The following is a 15119-nucleotide window of genomic DNA, read 5'->3' as shown; positions in this document are numbered from 1 at the left end:
AGAAATGGGCTGAGAGGTTGCTCCTGGACAGGGTATACAAAGGACCACTTGGAGGAATTACAAGGAGTAGAGGGGACAGATTGAAAAGCATCAATGGTTGGAGTGGGGACAAGGTGGATGAGCATTCCCCTGGGTTCTGTCAGGCCTGTGAGGAGAAAATCTTTAAAATGCTTCATCCTAGCACTCTCCTTCCTTTTGACTGGGTGTTTCTCGGGATTTCTTCCTGCTCTTGCTTCAGCTCCTCCTTCATGGGGGATGCAGTGTGGTTAGGGGAAGGAGCCAGCTGATGTCCTGACTATCACTGCTCCTTCAGGAGGCTTTTGTGGGGGCATGGACTGGAGAACAGTTCTCTTGGCCCTTTCTTCAGCCCTCCTGCCTCACAGGCAGTGTTCTCTAGCTGTCCCTGGACAGACCACTCACGAGCCTGAAAATGAAGGGTAGAGCAGACTATTTGGGTCTCCTTTGTTGTACCCTCAGCGCGTCACCCTCAGGCTGAGTGGCCCTTAATGGACGCGGGGGTAGGGGTCAGTGGCTTCGTGAAAGTGCAGGGAACGGGAGCTAATTTAGGCTAGGGAGAGAAGTGCACAGCAGCTGCTCCTCCTGCTCTCTTCCACCCTTCAGACTCCCTTGACTCTATCAGGGCAGAGGGCAGAGGGCAGCTGGAATGGGCCTCCTGAGGCAGGGCGGCTGTATTATTCATGAGTGGACTCTGCGTGCTCAGTTCCTGAGCTGGTGGTAGAGCCCTTGCCCTGACCCTGAAGGAGGGACCTTTGACAATATGTGGGGGTTGGCTAACCACTGCTCCCTTGTCCTGGCCACAGGAGCGGACACAAGCGATACGAGCTCTATAAGCCTGGAGGTGCGCCCTGGCAGTCGGGAAACTTCAGCCACCACACTTTCTCCTGGGGCAAGCAGCCGTGGCTGGGATGATGGCGATAACCGCAGCGAGCACAGCTACAGTGAATCGGGTGCCAGCGGCTCATCTTTTGAGGAGCTGGACCTGGAGGGCGAGGGGCCCTTGGGGGAACCCCGACTGAGCCCTGAAGCCAAGCTTCTGGGGCCTACTCGGGAGCTCAGCACTCCTGAGAGGGGTGAGGAGTGACCACAAGCCCTCAGCCCTCCTGTGGTGCATTTGATAAGGAACTGAGCAAACTCTCCAGCCCCCTTTTCCTTAACCTGCCCAGCTTAGGCTGGGAGTACCAGGGGCCTAAGTTCTTCTACTCCAAGCCTAAACCTCTTCACTGCCCTTTGGCTCCCAGGGCTGAAGGAGCCAGAGACTGTTATCTGCACCAGCCTCCTGGGCTGCCAACTTTTTGCGGACTCATTGGAGCTTCCAGAACCCAGAATAAAGTGGAATTACTTTCTTGTTTCACCTGGATTTGAGTTGTGTGTTTGTTTGTTCTATGTTGGGTATAGACTGGCATTGGGCAGGAACACCCAAACCCCAAAGAGAAGGAACATGACTGAGAACTCTGACCAGAGGGATTTTGAAGGCCCTTCATCCCCTGTTCTATCACCCCAGTGGAGTCACCCCTGCATTACAGCAGCCATACAGGGTTCCCCTTGCTGCTGGATAGCAGAGCAAGGCGTGCCCTCCAGGTCTCAGGAGTAGGGAATTCACAGACTCCGTGCACCCCAGAGATGCCTTTGTGTCTGTAGTGTCCGTATGCCTGTGCTCATGCTGGGATCTTAGCAGCTGAAGAGACCCCTGCCGGGCCTGCCAGTGTCTTTGTTCCAGGATATGTGTATGTCTACCATGGGTGAGGCTGTGTCCCTGTGATAATACTTGGACATGGCTGTGTGTGGCTATGTGGGTATGTTGCCATTCCTTCTGTTTGTGTGGTCACATTTATATTATATGCATATTATATATGCAAGGCTAGCTAGATGGAGGCATTTATGTGGACTTTGTATATAGGTCTGTGTGTATGTGGTTATGTGTTCATGTGTAAAATGTGTGTGTTTTACTGTGTCTCCATGTATGAAGCTATGAGTGTAGCTTTGTTGTGTCCATGATTGCAGCTGTGTTGGGGTGGGCATGTTTGGCTGAGTGTCCATATGTATGTACTGCTGTGGCTGTGTGGCCAAGTCTGTGTGTGCAGCTGTATGTATATGGATGTATAGATGCAGATTTTTGGGTGTTGTCCACGTTTATAATTATGGCTACATTTATATATGTGCAGTTGTGTACATGAGTATAGCTGTGTCTGTCTGGTGAAATGTGTTCTTGCCTGTGTGCCCAGCCAGGAGTGGTGGTTACACAGCTGAGTGTCATCGGTGATCTGTGCTGCACTGGGATATTGCAGCTTGCTTGCTGCAGGCCATGTGATGGGCTTCTTGTGCTGCCTTTGTGTACATCAACATCTGTGTGGAAAGCCCCATATCTTCGGTGAGGCTGCCTTGGTGAGCCGGCTGGAAGTATGGCTGGGATCTCTCTGCAGTTTCTCACCTCAGCACCCTCCTGCTGTCAGCCCCTCTGCTCCAAGAGCCCGGCCTATCACTCACTCACCCCAGGGAGCAGTCATTCCGAGCCAGCCAAAGGGTGAGAGCAGCCGGTGGCAGAGCAGGATCTGAAAGATGGCGTGTCTGTCTCCCCAGCTTTGTCTGACAGCTCTGAACCCTCATCCCGCTACCACCTTGTCTCCCATTAGTGGTTGGGCTTGTTTGTTTGGGTTTGATGTGTCTGTTTTGTTTAAAAAGCTGTGTTCTTTACAGAGCAAAGGGGCATCTGGTTTCTGTGTCCAGAGAAAAGGCCTAGCTTTGTCATCCCTCCTGCCCCAGACACCACATGCTCATGTAGGGAGAGATGCCTAAGGGGTCTGGGCATGGCATTGTATCACCTATCCGAGCTGACCTTGCGTCCACTGACACCTGTGGAAGACAGGTCAACGCTGGAGGTTTGGGTGGGGATATTGTGCCCTGGTGCTTATTGGGATGTATAGATGTCAGGGCCAGATAGGACAAACTCAGAGGCCAAATCTGAGCATAGACCTCTCTCTCTCTAGATCCTTCAGCACAGCCTGGCACTACAGAGCTTATCCACCACCCCCTACTCAGGGGTGGCCTTCCCCATCCTGCTGTGGGAGGGAAGAGTCAAGAGCATCTTCTCAGAGCTGTCCTCCCTCTGCTCAGGCTCCTGCTCAGGTTCCAGCTCCTACGCAGCAGCCAATTCTTGAAGCCTTTCTCAGTCGCCTCCCCTTCTAACCCCCACTCCCTGCCCTTCTAACCCCTAACCCAGGCCCAGCAGGTCCCTCAGGAATTCCAGTCCTTTACCCTGAAACCCCTCCGTCCCCATGGCCTGTCACCTCTATGATAAATGCCCTTTTTGCACATAGCAAAGATTCATGGGGGAGGGGCAGTAGCTTTAAAGGTCATCTATGGGGAGGAAGGGGGAAGCCCCATCATCTGACCTCCCCTCCTCCTAATCTTTTCTTCCTAGTGACTCAGGCCTTAGCTCTCACATGGGCCTGTCTACCATGTAGACTGAACTGCCATCCCTGGGTGGAGAGAGTGGTTGGGAAAACAGCCAAGCACCCCCACCTACCTCCTATGTACCCCAAGCTCCAGTGTTAGCTCTCAACCCCAAGGTCCACCTCTTACTCTGTGACATATAGGGACCCATAACACTGTGCTCACTGTGCTAGCTCAGTGACCTTCCCAGGCCAGTGCCTCACACCTAGTTCCTGCCGGGTCCCAGTCTGAATCAGGGCCAGAGGGGGCTGAGAGACACCTGCTCCAGCGCAGAGTGGGAGCGCCCGGGGATTCAGCACCACACGGTGGACAGCTCCAGGCCCTGCGGATCTGTCAAGAGCGGGATCTGCTGGAGGCTGCTGGAGGCACTAGGCTAGGAGCCCCTGAGACTAGAGGTCCTGCGAAGTGGGAGGTGCAGGCCGAATTGGGGCGGGGGGGGGGAGAACGGGACTAGGAGTCCGGTGGAACGGAGGAGGGGCTGGAGGCGGGCCGGGGCCGGGGGCGGGGCAGGCCGCGATTGAAAGCGGCAGGGCGGGCGGGCGGAGAGTGCAGAACCAGCGAGAGAGCCAGCAAGCGGGAACCGGAGCCCCGCGCCAGAGCTGGGCGCGCCAGGTAGGGTTAGCCTGTGGTGCCGCGGTCACTGCCAACCTTTTTTAGCCCTGACCCCACAACCCGGGGCTCCGCGGGTCCTCGAGTTCTGGAGTACCCAGGCCGAGGCGTCCAGACAGCGCTTTCTGGGAGCTCCGGGAAGCGGGAAGACCGTCCCGGGCACCCCGCCTTCCCAAGAGAACGCACGCCCTGCATCGCGCTTCCCAGTGCCTCCTGCCCTAGCGTCCTCTGGTCCTTCTTTCTGTCTGTGCCTCTCTGTCTTTGTCTCAGCCTCTCAGGTTCGCTTGCCCTCTCAGATTTTTGTGGTCCTGCCCCTCAGCTGGACTCCCAGGTTCTGCCCCCTTCCCTGTCTCAGCTTCCATCAGGGCCTCCCTTGGGTTTCTGCCCCATCTGTGTTTGTCTTTACCCTTCATTCTCTCTCCTGTTTGCCTGGCTAAGCTGCTTCTTTGAGGTCCTCACAAGCTCCGAGTTCCCCTGCCCTGGCTCCCACAGAAGACTAGCCCAGTGAGAAGCCTTAGTCTCTGTGGCCAGGACGGGGGTCCTGGAACTAGTTGCTGTCCCCTTAAGCTGTAGTTTCCTTTTCAATCCCGAGGAAAGATGTGTCCCTCTCCCAGTCTGCATGATTTTAAGAGCCTGCCTGTGTAGGGATAATGTAGGGTGGATGACTAGGTGCAGGTGATAGGGTGCAGGCTGAAGAGGATGGGAGGGGAACTCTAAGGTCGGTCAAAGGCCGAGGAGGGGAAGGCTAGAGATGACATCTACTGGGCTTGAAGTGACCGAAGAGAGACACTAAGTCTCCAACGGCTTCCCATGTAAGGCTTGGGCATCCACAGCTCAGCTCCATCCCTGTTCAGAGGTGTCACCAGGTTAATTGTCCCCCACCTGTGACACACATATACGTCCACATCTATTTACTCTGTTGATTTAAGACTTAATTACATGGTACCTGCTCTGGGGCCAGTCCCTCTGCCTTGCTATCTCTCTGGGCTCAGGGTCTCTCCATTTCTTTCTCATTCAGGAGACTTGGGGGACTGGCCCTTTAAGAACCAGAGTCTAGCACCCTGGGTGTTCACTGGGGCTTCAGTTTCTGTTGGGCTTAAAACTATCCCATAGAGACTCTTCGCTCCTGTGGTGGGTCTTCCAGTGCCCCTGCTCTGGAAATCCAAGGCTCGCAATGGGAGCTAGACCCAGAGTGTGTAGCTGCCATGGCCTCAGCCACTATTCTATGGGTCTCCTAGGAGGTTAGCATAGGCCCTTAGGTTTGTGTAGGATTTGGCAAAGGCTAGTTGCCCTGCCCTCTGCCTGGGCCCCCACTCCCACCCTCCCTGCCCTTTTCTGAGTTTGGTAGGGACACGGAGCCCATCTCTAGCCAAGATTAGGGCAAAGCTGAGAGACAGACCTAGGGGGTAGCCCAGGAGCTTCTCAGCATAGTTAGTGACACCACCCTCATCATGACTCCTGAGTACCTGGGAAGGGGATGTGGGGAAGAACAGAGTCAGAGGGAAAGCTGGAAATAAATGGGAGCAGCCACTCTCTGGTTCTACTTTTCCCTGTTTGTCTGTCTATCTCTCTGCAGGAGCTGGCCCCCTTCTCATATCTCTTCCTGTCTGTCCTTTCCTGGCCTCTGTTTCCTCCTCTCTTTGCCTTTGCTGAGTTTATCCTCATCCCTTGAAGACCCTGGTCTGCTGGACCTAACCATCCCCTTTGGGGCCATGGGATCACTGCTTGGGTTTCTGGCACTGCTGCTGCTGTGGGGTGCTGTGGCTGAGGGCCCAGCCAAGAAAGTGCTGACCCTGGAGGGGGACCTGGTGCTGGGTGGGCTGTTCCCAGTGCACCAGAAGGGTGGCCCAGCAGAGGAGTGTGGTCCTGTCAATGAGCACCGTGGCATACAGCGCTTAGAGGCCATGCTTTTTGCACTGGACCGCATCAACCGCGACCCCCACCTGCTGCCTGGTGTGCGCTTGGGTGCACACATCCTCGACAGCTGCTCCAAGGATACACATGCCCTGGAGCAGGCACTGGACTTTGTGCGGGCCTCACTCAGTCGTGGTGCCGACGGCTCACGCCACATCTGTCCCGATGGTTCCTATGCCACCCACAGCGATGCTCCCACGGCCATCACCGGTGTCATTGGGGGCTCCTACAGTGATGTCTCCATCCAGGTATGTGGAAATCACCCAAATGGGTTTGAGGAAGGGAGGCTGGAAAGGGTGGTCCAGCATTCCTGATGAGAAGGGACTTCCTGGATGAATGCATTGGAAGGACACCACCATCATCCTTTCAATTGTTTCCTAAAAAAGGCAAAAAAAAAAAAAAAAAAAGTTCCCTGGCCATGTTAGGGTCTGTTCTAGAGACTATGTAAGAGAAACTCCTCTCGGGGGGAAAGGAGAGAAAACAGAATCGTCCTGTTACACACACACACACACACACACACACACACACACACACACACACACCTGATATTAAGTATCCCAAAAAGGTTTCTAGGCGGCCTCTGAAGTAGCCTCAGGACTGAGTCCTTGCTCCCCATCATACTAATTGCATGGCTCTGGACAGGTTTTTGTTTTCTATGATGTCTCAGCTTCCTCTTTATAAAATAAGATTAATAACACTTTCTACTTTTAGGTTTGTAGTAGAAATTTCACAAGATGATAGTGTGTATCATAGGGCCAGGCAGGTCATAGGGGCATAGTCAATATGAGCTGCTCTCAGTACTAACCCATTTTATAGGCAAGAAAGCAGGCTCATGGGGAAAGCAGGTCATAAATCAACGGAGTAGCAAAAAGGAAGTATGAAATCAGGGCTATCAACCCAGTCTGTCAGATCATTTCCATCTGGGTTTGACAGGGTAGACGTAGAAGCGTGGAGTAGCCATAGAAACGAGGTGGGGACCCAGGGGAAGAGCAGTTGGGTGAGAATGTATATGGGGAGGGTGGCCGATGATCTTCAGGTGATGCAGAATTTGAGGGAGGGAGGTTAGGAACCCCACCGCTACCACTTGTTCTTCCACAAGGGGTCAGCAGAGGGTTCCCCTGCTAGGCTGCAGCCGTGGATCCAGCCGACTTTCCGCTGTTCTCCCTGGACAGAATGCACAGCCTCACTTGACTGCTTTGGCCTAGCTGGGCTCTTCCCACTTCCTGATGGGTCTCCTCGCCCATGTCCTTTCCTGTCTATGTCCAGTGTAGGTGCAGAGAGATCAGAGAAGATCTGGAATCAGGGCTGGGGACTATCTGGGAACCTTGGTGAGGGCGTCACTTTCCTCAGGAGAGGTCTTTCTCTGCCATTGAAGTGGGCCTTTGACCCCTGACCTCAGATGATCATTTAGGAGCTTCAGGACCTGGTGGAACCTGCCTGACTAATCCTAGCTAATGGAGGCGTTAGTGGCAGCTCGGACAAGTGTGGCCATGCCGGCATCTATATCTGCAGTCCCAGAGGCCTCTGGGGTGTTTGCCGGCAACCCCCTTTCCCAGTTTTCTCCAGGGCCCCACGCATGTGTCTGCAGAAGCACAGTTGCCCCCTTGACGTTCTAAGCTACCTTTCTCTATCAAGGCCCATCTTTCCGAGTCAGACTGCTTTTCTTCTGTCCCTGTCAGTGCGCCCGTTAGTGACTCCCCCTCATTCCAGCCCCTCTGCCTGGCACATGTCGCTGTCAGTTTCCACATGCTGGAGCTGAAGCCCCCGCACACATCATCTTCAGCTGCTCAGCAGTTTGTGATTCAGTGAGAACCCAAGCTCAAAGGGGTTTTTGTTAGAGGGGTACAGAGGGAGAAGGTGTGTGAGGAGATATCTGAGCTCTGAACCGTCTGAGAGCCTGTATCCCGTTTCCAGGGCCCTAGCCCTCTCCTGTGGTACTGCGCTTCCATTCATCCACCAGCTGCTGAGCTCTCAGATGAACCCCATTCTTGCGGCCATGGGGACCAAAGATTAAGAAACGAGGTGTCAGGCAGTCAGTAGTAGAGCAGGAAGCCTTGTTCATTCCATGCTTAGGTGCCCAGCTGAGACCAACTTGGGCTTCCCAGGCTTTGGACCCTTGGCTGTAGGCCTTTCTTCCTGGGGTGACATTTCTCCAGCCTCCCATGAGAATTGGCACTTCTTTTAAGAAGGGCTACCTGCACCAGACAACGAGAGAGACTGGCATCTCTGAATATCCCAGATGCCACCCACTGTCTCTCTATGCTGGTGTTGCTGAGTGCTAGCCTCTCCCTGCTCCAGGCCTTCCTTGGTCGGGTGCAGCTTGTGGCCCTGAGTGTTCTTCTCAGTCCTTTGGGGAGGAGAGAAATCTTCAGTCCCTAGGTGGAAGACACAGCAAATTCGGACTCATAGCTAGGTGTCCTCATTGGTGACTTGTGGAATCCCATAGGTATGGGGACTGGTTCCAGTGCTTGTTTAGACTGGTCTCTGACCTTTACCCTCTCCACCTTTGCCCAGGTGGCCAATCTCCTGCGGCTGTTTCAGATCCCACAGATCAGCTATGCCTCCACCAGTGCCAAGCTGAGCGACAAGTCCCGTTATGACTACTTTGCTCGCACTGTACCCCCGGACTTCTTCCAAGCCAAGGCCATGGCTGAGATTCTCCGTTTCTTCAACTGGACGTACGTGTCGACTGTGGCATCCGAGGGTGACTACGGTGAGACCGGCATTGAGGCCTTTGAGCTCGAGGCTCGCGCACGAAACATCTGCGTGGCCACTTCGGAGAAGGTGGGCCGGGCCATGAGCCGGGCAGCCTTCGAGGGCGTGGTGCGAGCCCTGCTGCAGAAACCCAGCGCCCGGGTCGCCGTGCTCTTCACCCGGTCCGAGGATGCCCGTGAGCTACTCGCAGCTACCCAGCGCCTCAACGCCAGCTTCACCTGGGTAGCCAGCGATGGCTGGGGGGCCCTGGAGAGTGTGGTAGCAGGAAGTGAAGGGGCTGCGGAGGGGGCCATCACCATTGAGCTGGCCTCCTATCCCATCAGTGACTTTGCCTCCTACTTCCAGAGCTTGGATCCCTGGAACAACAGTCGGAACCCCTGGTTCCGTGAGTTCTGGGAAGAGAGGTTCCAGTGCAGCTTCCGGCAGCGAGACTGTGCAGCTCACTCGCTGCGGGCTGTGCCCTTCGAACAGGAGTCTAAGATCATGTTTGTGGTCAACGCAGTGTATGCCATGGCCCACGCTCTGCATAACATGCACCGTGCTCTCTGTCCCAACACCACCCACCTCTGCGATGCCATGAGACCTGTCAATGGGCGCCGCCTCTACAAAGACTACGTGCTCAACGTCAAGTTCGATGGTAATAGCGCTGGCCAGTGTCTGTTAACCTGCTGGCCTTCAGGTTCCACTGCTTGTTAAGGAGACATAGGATGTAACACAAGGACATAGTCAGGGTTTGTGGAAGGGAGGACAAAGGGACCATAACCAGAAGACCACAGCTAGAGTAAAGGCTGGGGTTCCAGTTTTTGAGAATTGTCCAGAAAGTGGAATTTGGGCTGGTTCTCACTCTAGGATCCCCGCCTACTGCTTAGACATTGCCTCTAGCTCCTGGCTCTCTATCTGGCCAGGGAACCCAGTTAATCCTCAGGCAGAGTGAGAGTCCAAATCAGGTTGAGGGTGAACCACAGGAAGGCATCCTATTTAGTGAAACCTCTATTATTAATCTTTTTCTTAAATATTTATTTAACTTTATTTTATGCACATTTGGTATGAAGGTGTCAGATTCCCTGGAACTGGACAGTTGTGAGCTGCCATGTGGGTGCTGAGAATTGAACCTGGATCCTCTGGGAGAACACTGGCTAGTGCTCTTGACCACTGAGCCATCTCTCTGGCCCCCCTATTATTAATCTTGATGGATTTTGTAAACCTATAGGTCATGCGATATAGCCCAGCCTTGCCTCAAACTCACTGTGCAACCCAGGATAGCTTCAAACTCATGGCAGTTCTCCTACCTCAGCCTCCCAAGTGCAAGAATTATAGGTGTGCACCAGCACAGCCATCCTCATGTTGGTTTTTCTACCAGAGTGTTCTCAAAGAAAAAGCTAAAGTAGCAGTTTTGAGACGAGTGAGAGCCTCAGAATCGCTGTGCTTGGCTCCAGGAGAAAGTTTTGAGGGTGCAGCGGGAGACGCTGTCAGGAGAGACAGAGCATAGTCTGGCCCAGACCTAAACCAAGCGGACAGTTGCCTTCAGCATCCTGGTGGTGTAAGGCTGCTGCTAGCACCTCCGTGGATACCAAAGTCTGAGAGTTCTGATCCCTTATCTGAAATGGCATAGAATTTCCAAATAACCGGCAGGAGGTTACCAGGAGATAGAGATGGCAGTGTCCATCCTGTGCAAGGCTCTGCTTTCAGGTGGCCACTGAAGTTGGGATTCTGTTTGCCATGGACCAGTTAGGATTGACTGGGGCTGGAATGGGTGTTGCAGCTAGAGACCTGGTTTAGCACTGGGATCTCCGTTAAGTTTCTGTGAAAGAGCTATGTTGTGTGTTATGATAGAGTTAGAATTTGAAGAGTAAAATCTAAGATTGGGTTTGGCAAGTCCTAATAGGATTGGTACAAGCCCATCTGGGGCTTAGGGTGGTGAGAGCTGAGATTTGTTGCTGGAGTCTAGGGTCGTAGCTTGTTATAAACTGTCTTAGGAAAGTAGCTGGAATTAAAATGGGCTTCAGTGTTGGAAAAAGTAGCCTCTGGGGTTAAGGCTATACCTTAGAGTGAAGGTTAAGGTCACATCAGAGTAACTCACCAATCTAACCTCTTCTCTCCTCCATCCCAGCCCCTTTCCGCCCAGCAGATACTGACAACGAGGTCCGCTTTGACCGCTTTGGTGACGGTATCGGCCGCTACAACATCTTCACCTATCTGCGGGCAGGCAGTGGGCGCTATCGCTACCAGAAGGTAGGCTACTGGGCAGAAGGTCTGAGCCTGGACACTAGCCTCATCCCATGGGCCTCCCCATCAGCTGGCCCCCTTCCTGCTTCTCGCTGTAGTGAGCCCTGCCTTCAGAATGAGGTGAAGAGCGTGCAGCCAGGTGAGGTCTGCTGCTGGCTCTGCATCCCCTGCCAGCCCTATGAGTACCGGCTGGACGAGTTCACCTGTGCTGACTGTGGTCTGGGCTACTGGCCTAATGCCAGTCTGACTGGCTGCTTTGAGCTGCCCCAGGAGTATATCCGCTGGGGTGATGCCTGGGCAGTGGGACCTGTCACCATTGCCTGCTTGGGTGCCCTGGCCACCCTCTTTGTGTTGGGTGTCTTCATAAGGCATAATGCTACGCCCGTAGTTAAGGCCTCTGGTCGAGAGCTTTGCTACATTCTGCTGGGAGGCGTCTTCCTCTGCTACTGTATGACCTTCATCTTTATTGCCAAGCCTTCCACGGCAGTGTGTACCTTACGGCGCCTCGGTCTGGGCACTGCCTTCTCTGTCTGCTACTCAGCCCTCCTCACTAAGACCAATCGCATTGCTCGAATCTTTGGCGGGGCCCGGGAAGGTGCCCAGCGGCCACGCTTCATCAGTCCTGCCTCACAGGTGGCCATCTGCCTGGCACTTATCTCGGGCCAGCTGCTCATTGTTGCTGCCTGGCTGGTGGTGGAGGCACCAGGCATAGGCAAGGAGACAGCCCCTGAACGGCGGGAGGTAGTGACGTTGCGCTGTAACCACCGTGACGCCAGCATGCTCGGCTCACTGGCTTACAATGTGCTCCTCATTGCTCTCTGCACGCTCTATGCCTTCAAGACCCGAAAGTGCCCGGAGAACTTCAATGAAGCCAAGTTCATTGGCTTTACCATGTACACCACCTGCATCATCTGGCTGGCTTTCCTCCCCATCTTCTATGTCACCTCCAGTGATTATCGGGTAAGCCCTCTGTTGCAAAAGTCGGAGGGGGTGGAACACTGAACCCACTCTTTCCTGCTGTCTCATTTTATCTGCTGTTAACTCTTAAAGTTTCAAGAAGTCAAATGGACCCTGATAAGAGGTTTAAGGGAAAAAGAAAGCTTGGAGAAATGTCCAGGAAGATGGGAATTTGGGGGCGGGGCAGTCAGGTGTCAGGACTCTGGTGCCATCTCCAAACCTGGCAGGAGCTGGGGTTGCAGAACAATGTTCCAGAGAGTGCAGGCTCTGCCTTGTTCCAGGGAAGGGTCATCTGGAGATAGAGGAGGGGTCAACACATAAAGAAAAGCAAGGGGAGCTGCTGGGGGAGGGCAAAGAAAAACCAAATGAGTTGACAACTGTTCTCCAGTTGGTGGCTTTCAAGCAAACGGTTCCAACTGGCAGAGAGTCTCAAGGGGTGTCCTCCACTCCAACAGGCAACAGCTCCTTCAGATGAGATGGCCTGGGAAGGTCTCTCTGAGGAGGTGGCAGATGAGCTGAGCTCCAAATAATAAGAGGATTTTATCTTGGTTAATCCTTATGACTCAAGCAAACTCCACAGCTCCCCTGTTTAGCTGATGAAGTAGAGACTCAGGGAGTCAGTCCCAGGCTCCAGTCACTCAGCTTGGGAGTCCAGAGCGGGGGTCTAAACTGATGGTCTTAACAATGAAGGGAACTGGAAAACTGGCAATGCCTAGCATGGGCTCTTTTCCCAAGACAGAGGTGTGGTAGTGCGCTGCTGGGGGTGGCGGGGGGGGGGGGGGAGCATTGCTGGGCCTCCACTTCCACCTGCTGGGCCACCTGCTTGGGTAGTGGAGGCCAAGGCTGGGGAGGGAATCTGCTCTGACTCAGCCTGCATTTGCATATGATTTGCATTTGCATGCCCACCCGAAACAGCTAAAGACTCACTGGAGACACGCAGTAATCAACCATGCATGCACATGCTTGTGCACAAACACACATACCCGCATACGTGAAGATCATACACATTCCCTTATGCATCTACAAGTGTATGCACACACACATTCTGGCACACATAGGACATACACAGATCTTGTCCACGCATCCATCCCCTCCCACAAACACTTGTTCATACCCCTCTGCATACTCTGCTACTACACAATACACCCACACTGATATGCATGCCTCTACACAAATATACTCTTACCTCTCCTCACATGCACACACCCCTTGCATGCATATATGCACCCTTTCATGTTCACAATTCAGCTAGCATTTGGGTGTGCCTTGCAAAAAACTGGGGCTGACACTGGGATTGTTATCATCCTTCTTCAGTGCTCAGCCAAAGGACTGTTCAGTGATGCTTGCTATGCTACCCTGCCTCTGCCTAGGGAGGGGTCACGGGCCCAGGCCCAGGCCTTTGGAATACCCTCCCTGACCTGTGCCCGTTCTCTCACTCACCCTCACAGGTACAGACCACTACCATGTGCGTGTCGGTCAGCCTCAGTGGCTCTGTGGTGCTCGGCTGCCTCTTTGCACCCAAGCTGCATATCATCCTTTTCCAGCCGCAGAAGAACGTGGTGAGCCACCGCACACCTACCAGCCGCTTTGGCAGCACTGCCCCCAGGGCCAGCGCCAACCTTGGTCAAGGTTAGCATTCTAAACCCTCCCCTCCTAGGTCCCCTTTCCCGCCCAGCTCCCAGGCATGAAGTCCACTCCCCAGGACGGCATGCTGAAATCCCTTGTCTGAGAGTGGGGTACTCTCAAGACAACACTGGACCCCAGCGAGAGGCATGGTGGATGGTTCATCTCCATAGCCCTACTTCTCTGGCTGCCTCTCAGGGTCAGTCCCAACCTCTGGTCACCTTTCCCCAGGGTCTGGATCCCAGTTTGTTCCCACCGTTTGCAACGGCCGTGAGGTGGTAGACTCAACAACATCATCGCTTTGAAGATCCCACACTCCTGCCCTGACATGGCTGCTCCCGAACCCAGTGTAGACCCTCTTCCACGGCCAGGAGGAAGTTGGCTGGAGCACTGCAATAACGCCCACCCCATGCCTGCCCCCAAAGTCACTTACCCACCTACTGATTCCCAGCCCTGTAGGGAAGAAGCCTGGGTCCTTAGCTGGGGAGCCTCTGCATTGGCCACTAACTGTCCGTGTAGCTATGCCCCGTGTTTGCCAGGCCTGGGACTCTGAGGGGAGAGTCAGTGTCTACTGTGCTCTAGAACAACATGGCTGAGGATGGCAGGCCCAACCCCCATCAGCAAAGGTGCTTCCAGTCCAGCCCCTGCCCAGGCCTTTTTAATTTTTTTATAAGTTACTCTGGGTTAGAGAGGATGGCTATGATGGGGATTATCCCCTCCCCTCCCTACCCAGTAGTTTGTCCTGTGGTTTATTTTGTATTATCTGTAAATAAAGTGTCTTTATTTAAATATTTTTTAAAAGTTTCATAGACAGGGTCTCATGTATACCAAGCTAACCTCGAACTTTCTGTGGAGCTGAGGATGACATTAAACTTCTAACCTGCCAAGGCCTGGGGTTACAGGCGTGCATCACCATGCCTGGTTCTTATGCAGGGCTTTTGTGTATGCCAGACAAGGTAGGATGCTACCAATTGAGCTACATCTCCAGCCCATGTCTTTTTGTTCATTTTTAGTGTCTGGATATAGGGTTTCTTTTTTGTTTGTTTTTTTTGTTGTTGTTTTGGGGGTGGTGAGACAAGGTCTCTCTACTCTCTATGTGGCCCTTGGTTGGCCTGAAGCTCACTATGTAGACTAGGCTAGCTTTGAAATTCACAGAAATCCACCTGCCTCGTTCTCCCAAGTGCTGGGAGTCCATGTAGGTCTTTTGCACCACATGCATGCAGTGCCCACAGAGGCCAGAAGAGGGCATCAGATCCTGTGGGGATGGCAGTAACAGGTGGTTGTGAGTTGCCATGCTGGGAACTGAACGTAGATTCTCTGGAAAAGCACCAAGTACTCTTACCCACTAAGCCCCTTTGTTTCTTTATTTAAACATAACCCTGACTTGGGGACTCCCTCCTCAGCCTTCCAGTATTCATTCTGCTATAGAGTGTTGGCTCTGGACTGTGCCCAGTGCTAGGGTCTGGCAGCCACCAAGGCAGACCCAGCTCTGCTTGATGTGGAGGCTGAAAAGAGTCAACTGTCCTTCCTTCCTTATAGGAGCCATTGGAGACTGGGCAGCACCCTCTAGAGTTACCTGGCCCTCTAGGAGATAGTTTTCCTCA

The 15119-nt window shown here is 53.6% G+C and overlaps 2 protein-coding genes across 8 annotated transcripts in view; both read left to right on the top strand.

Annotated features, from left to right (window-relative positions):
* Tex264 (testis expressed 264, ER-phagy receptor) overlaps positions 1–1378 on the top strand; it is a 28670-nt gene extending 27292 nt beyond the window's left edge. For all 7 annotated transcript variants that reach the window (XM_050139678.1, XM_050139683.1, XM_050139677.1 and 4 more), the window contains exon 6: positions 822–1378. In XM_050139678.1, the coding sequence (XP_049995635.1) occupies positions 822–1102 (281 nt within the window). In that variant the 3' untranslated portion in view covers positions 1103–1378. The remainder of the gene's footprint in view (positions 1–821) is intronic.
* A 4414-nt stretch (positions 1379–5792) lies between these two features.
* On the top strand, positions 5793–14249 carry Grm2 (glutamate metabotropic receptor 2). Its single transcript, XM_050139507.1, has 5 exons — positions 5793–6242; positions 8509–9346; positions 10820–11895; positions 13341–13521; positions 13747–14249. Exons 1-5 carry the CDS (start codon positions 5793–5795, stop codon positions 13818–13820), a joined length of 2619 nt encoding a protein of 872 aa, XP_049995464.1. The 3' UTR covers positions 13821–14249.
* The last annotated feature ends 870 nt before the right edge of the window (positions 14250–15119 follow it).

This window comes from Alexandromys fortis, unplaced genomic scaffold (genome assembly GCF_014885135.2).
Source record: "Alexandromys fortis isolate MF-2015 unplaced genomic scaffold, M_Fortis_MF-2015_v1.1 scaffold_36, whole genome shotgun sequence".
In the NCBI taxonomy this organism is placed as follows: domain Eukaryota; kingdom Metazoa; phylum Chordata; class Mammalia; order Rodentia; family Cricetidae; genus Alexandromys; species Alexandromys fortis.
This window is presented reverse-complemented; position numbering and strand designations above follow the sequence as displayed.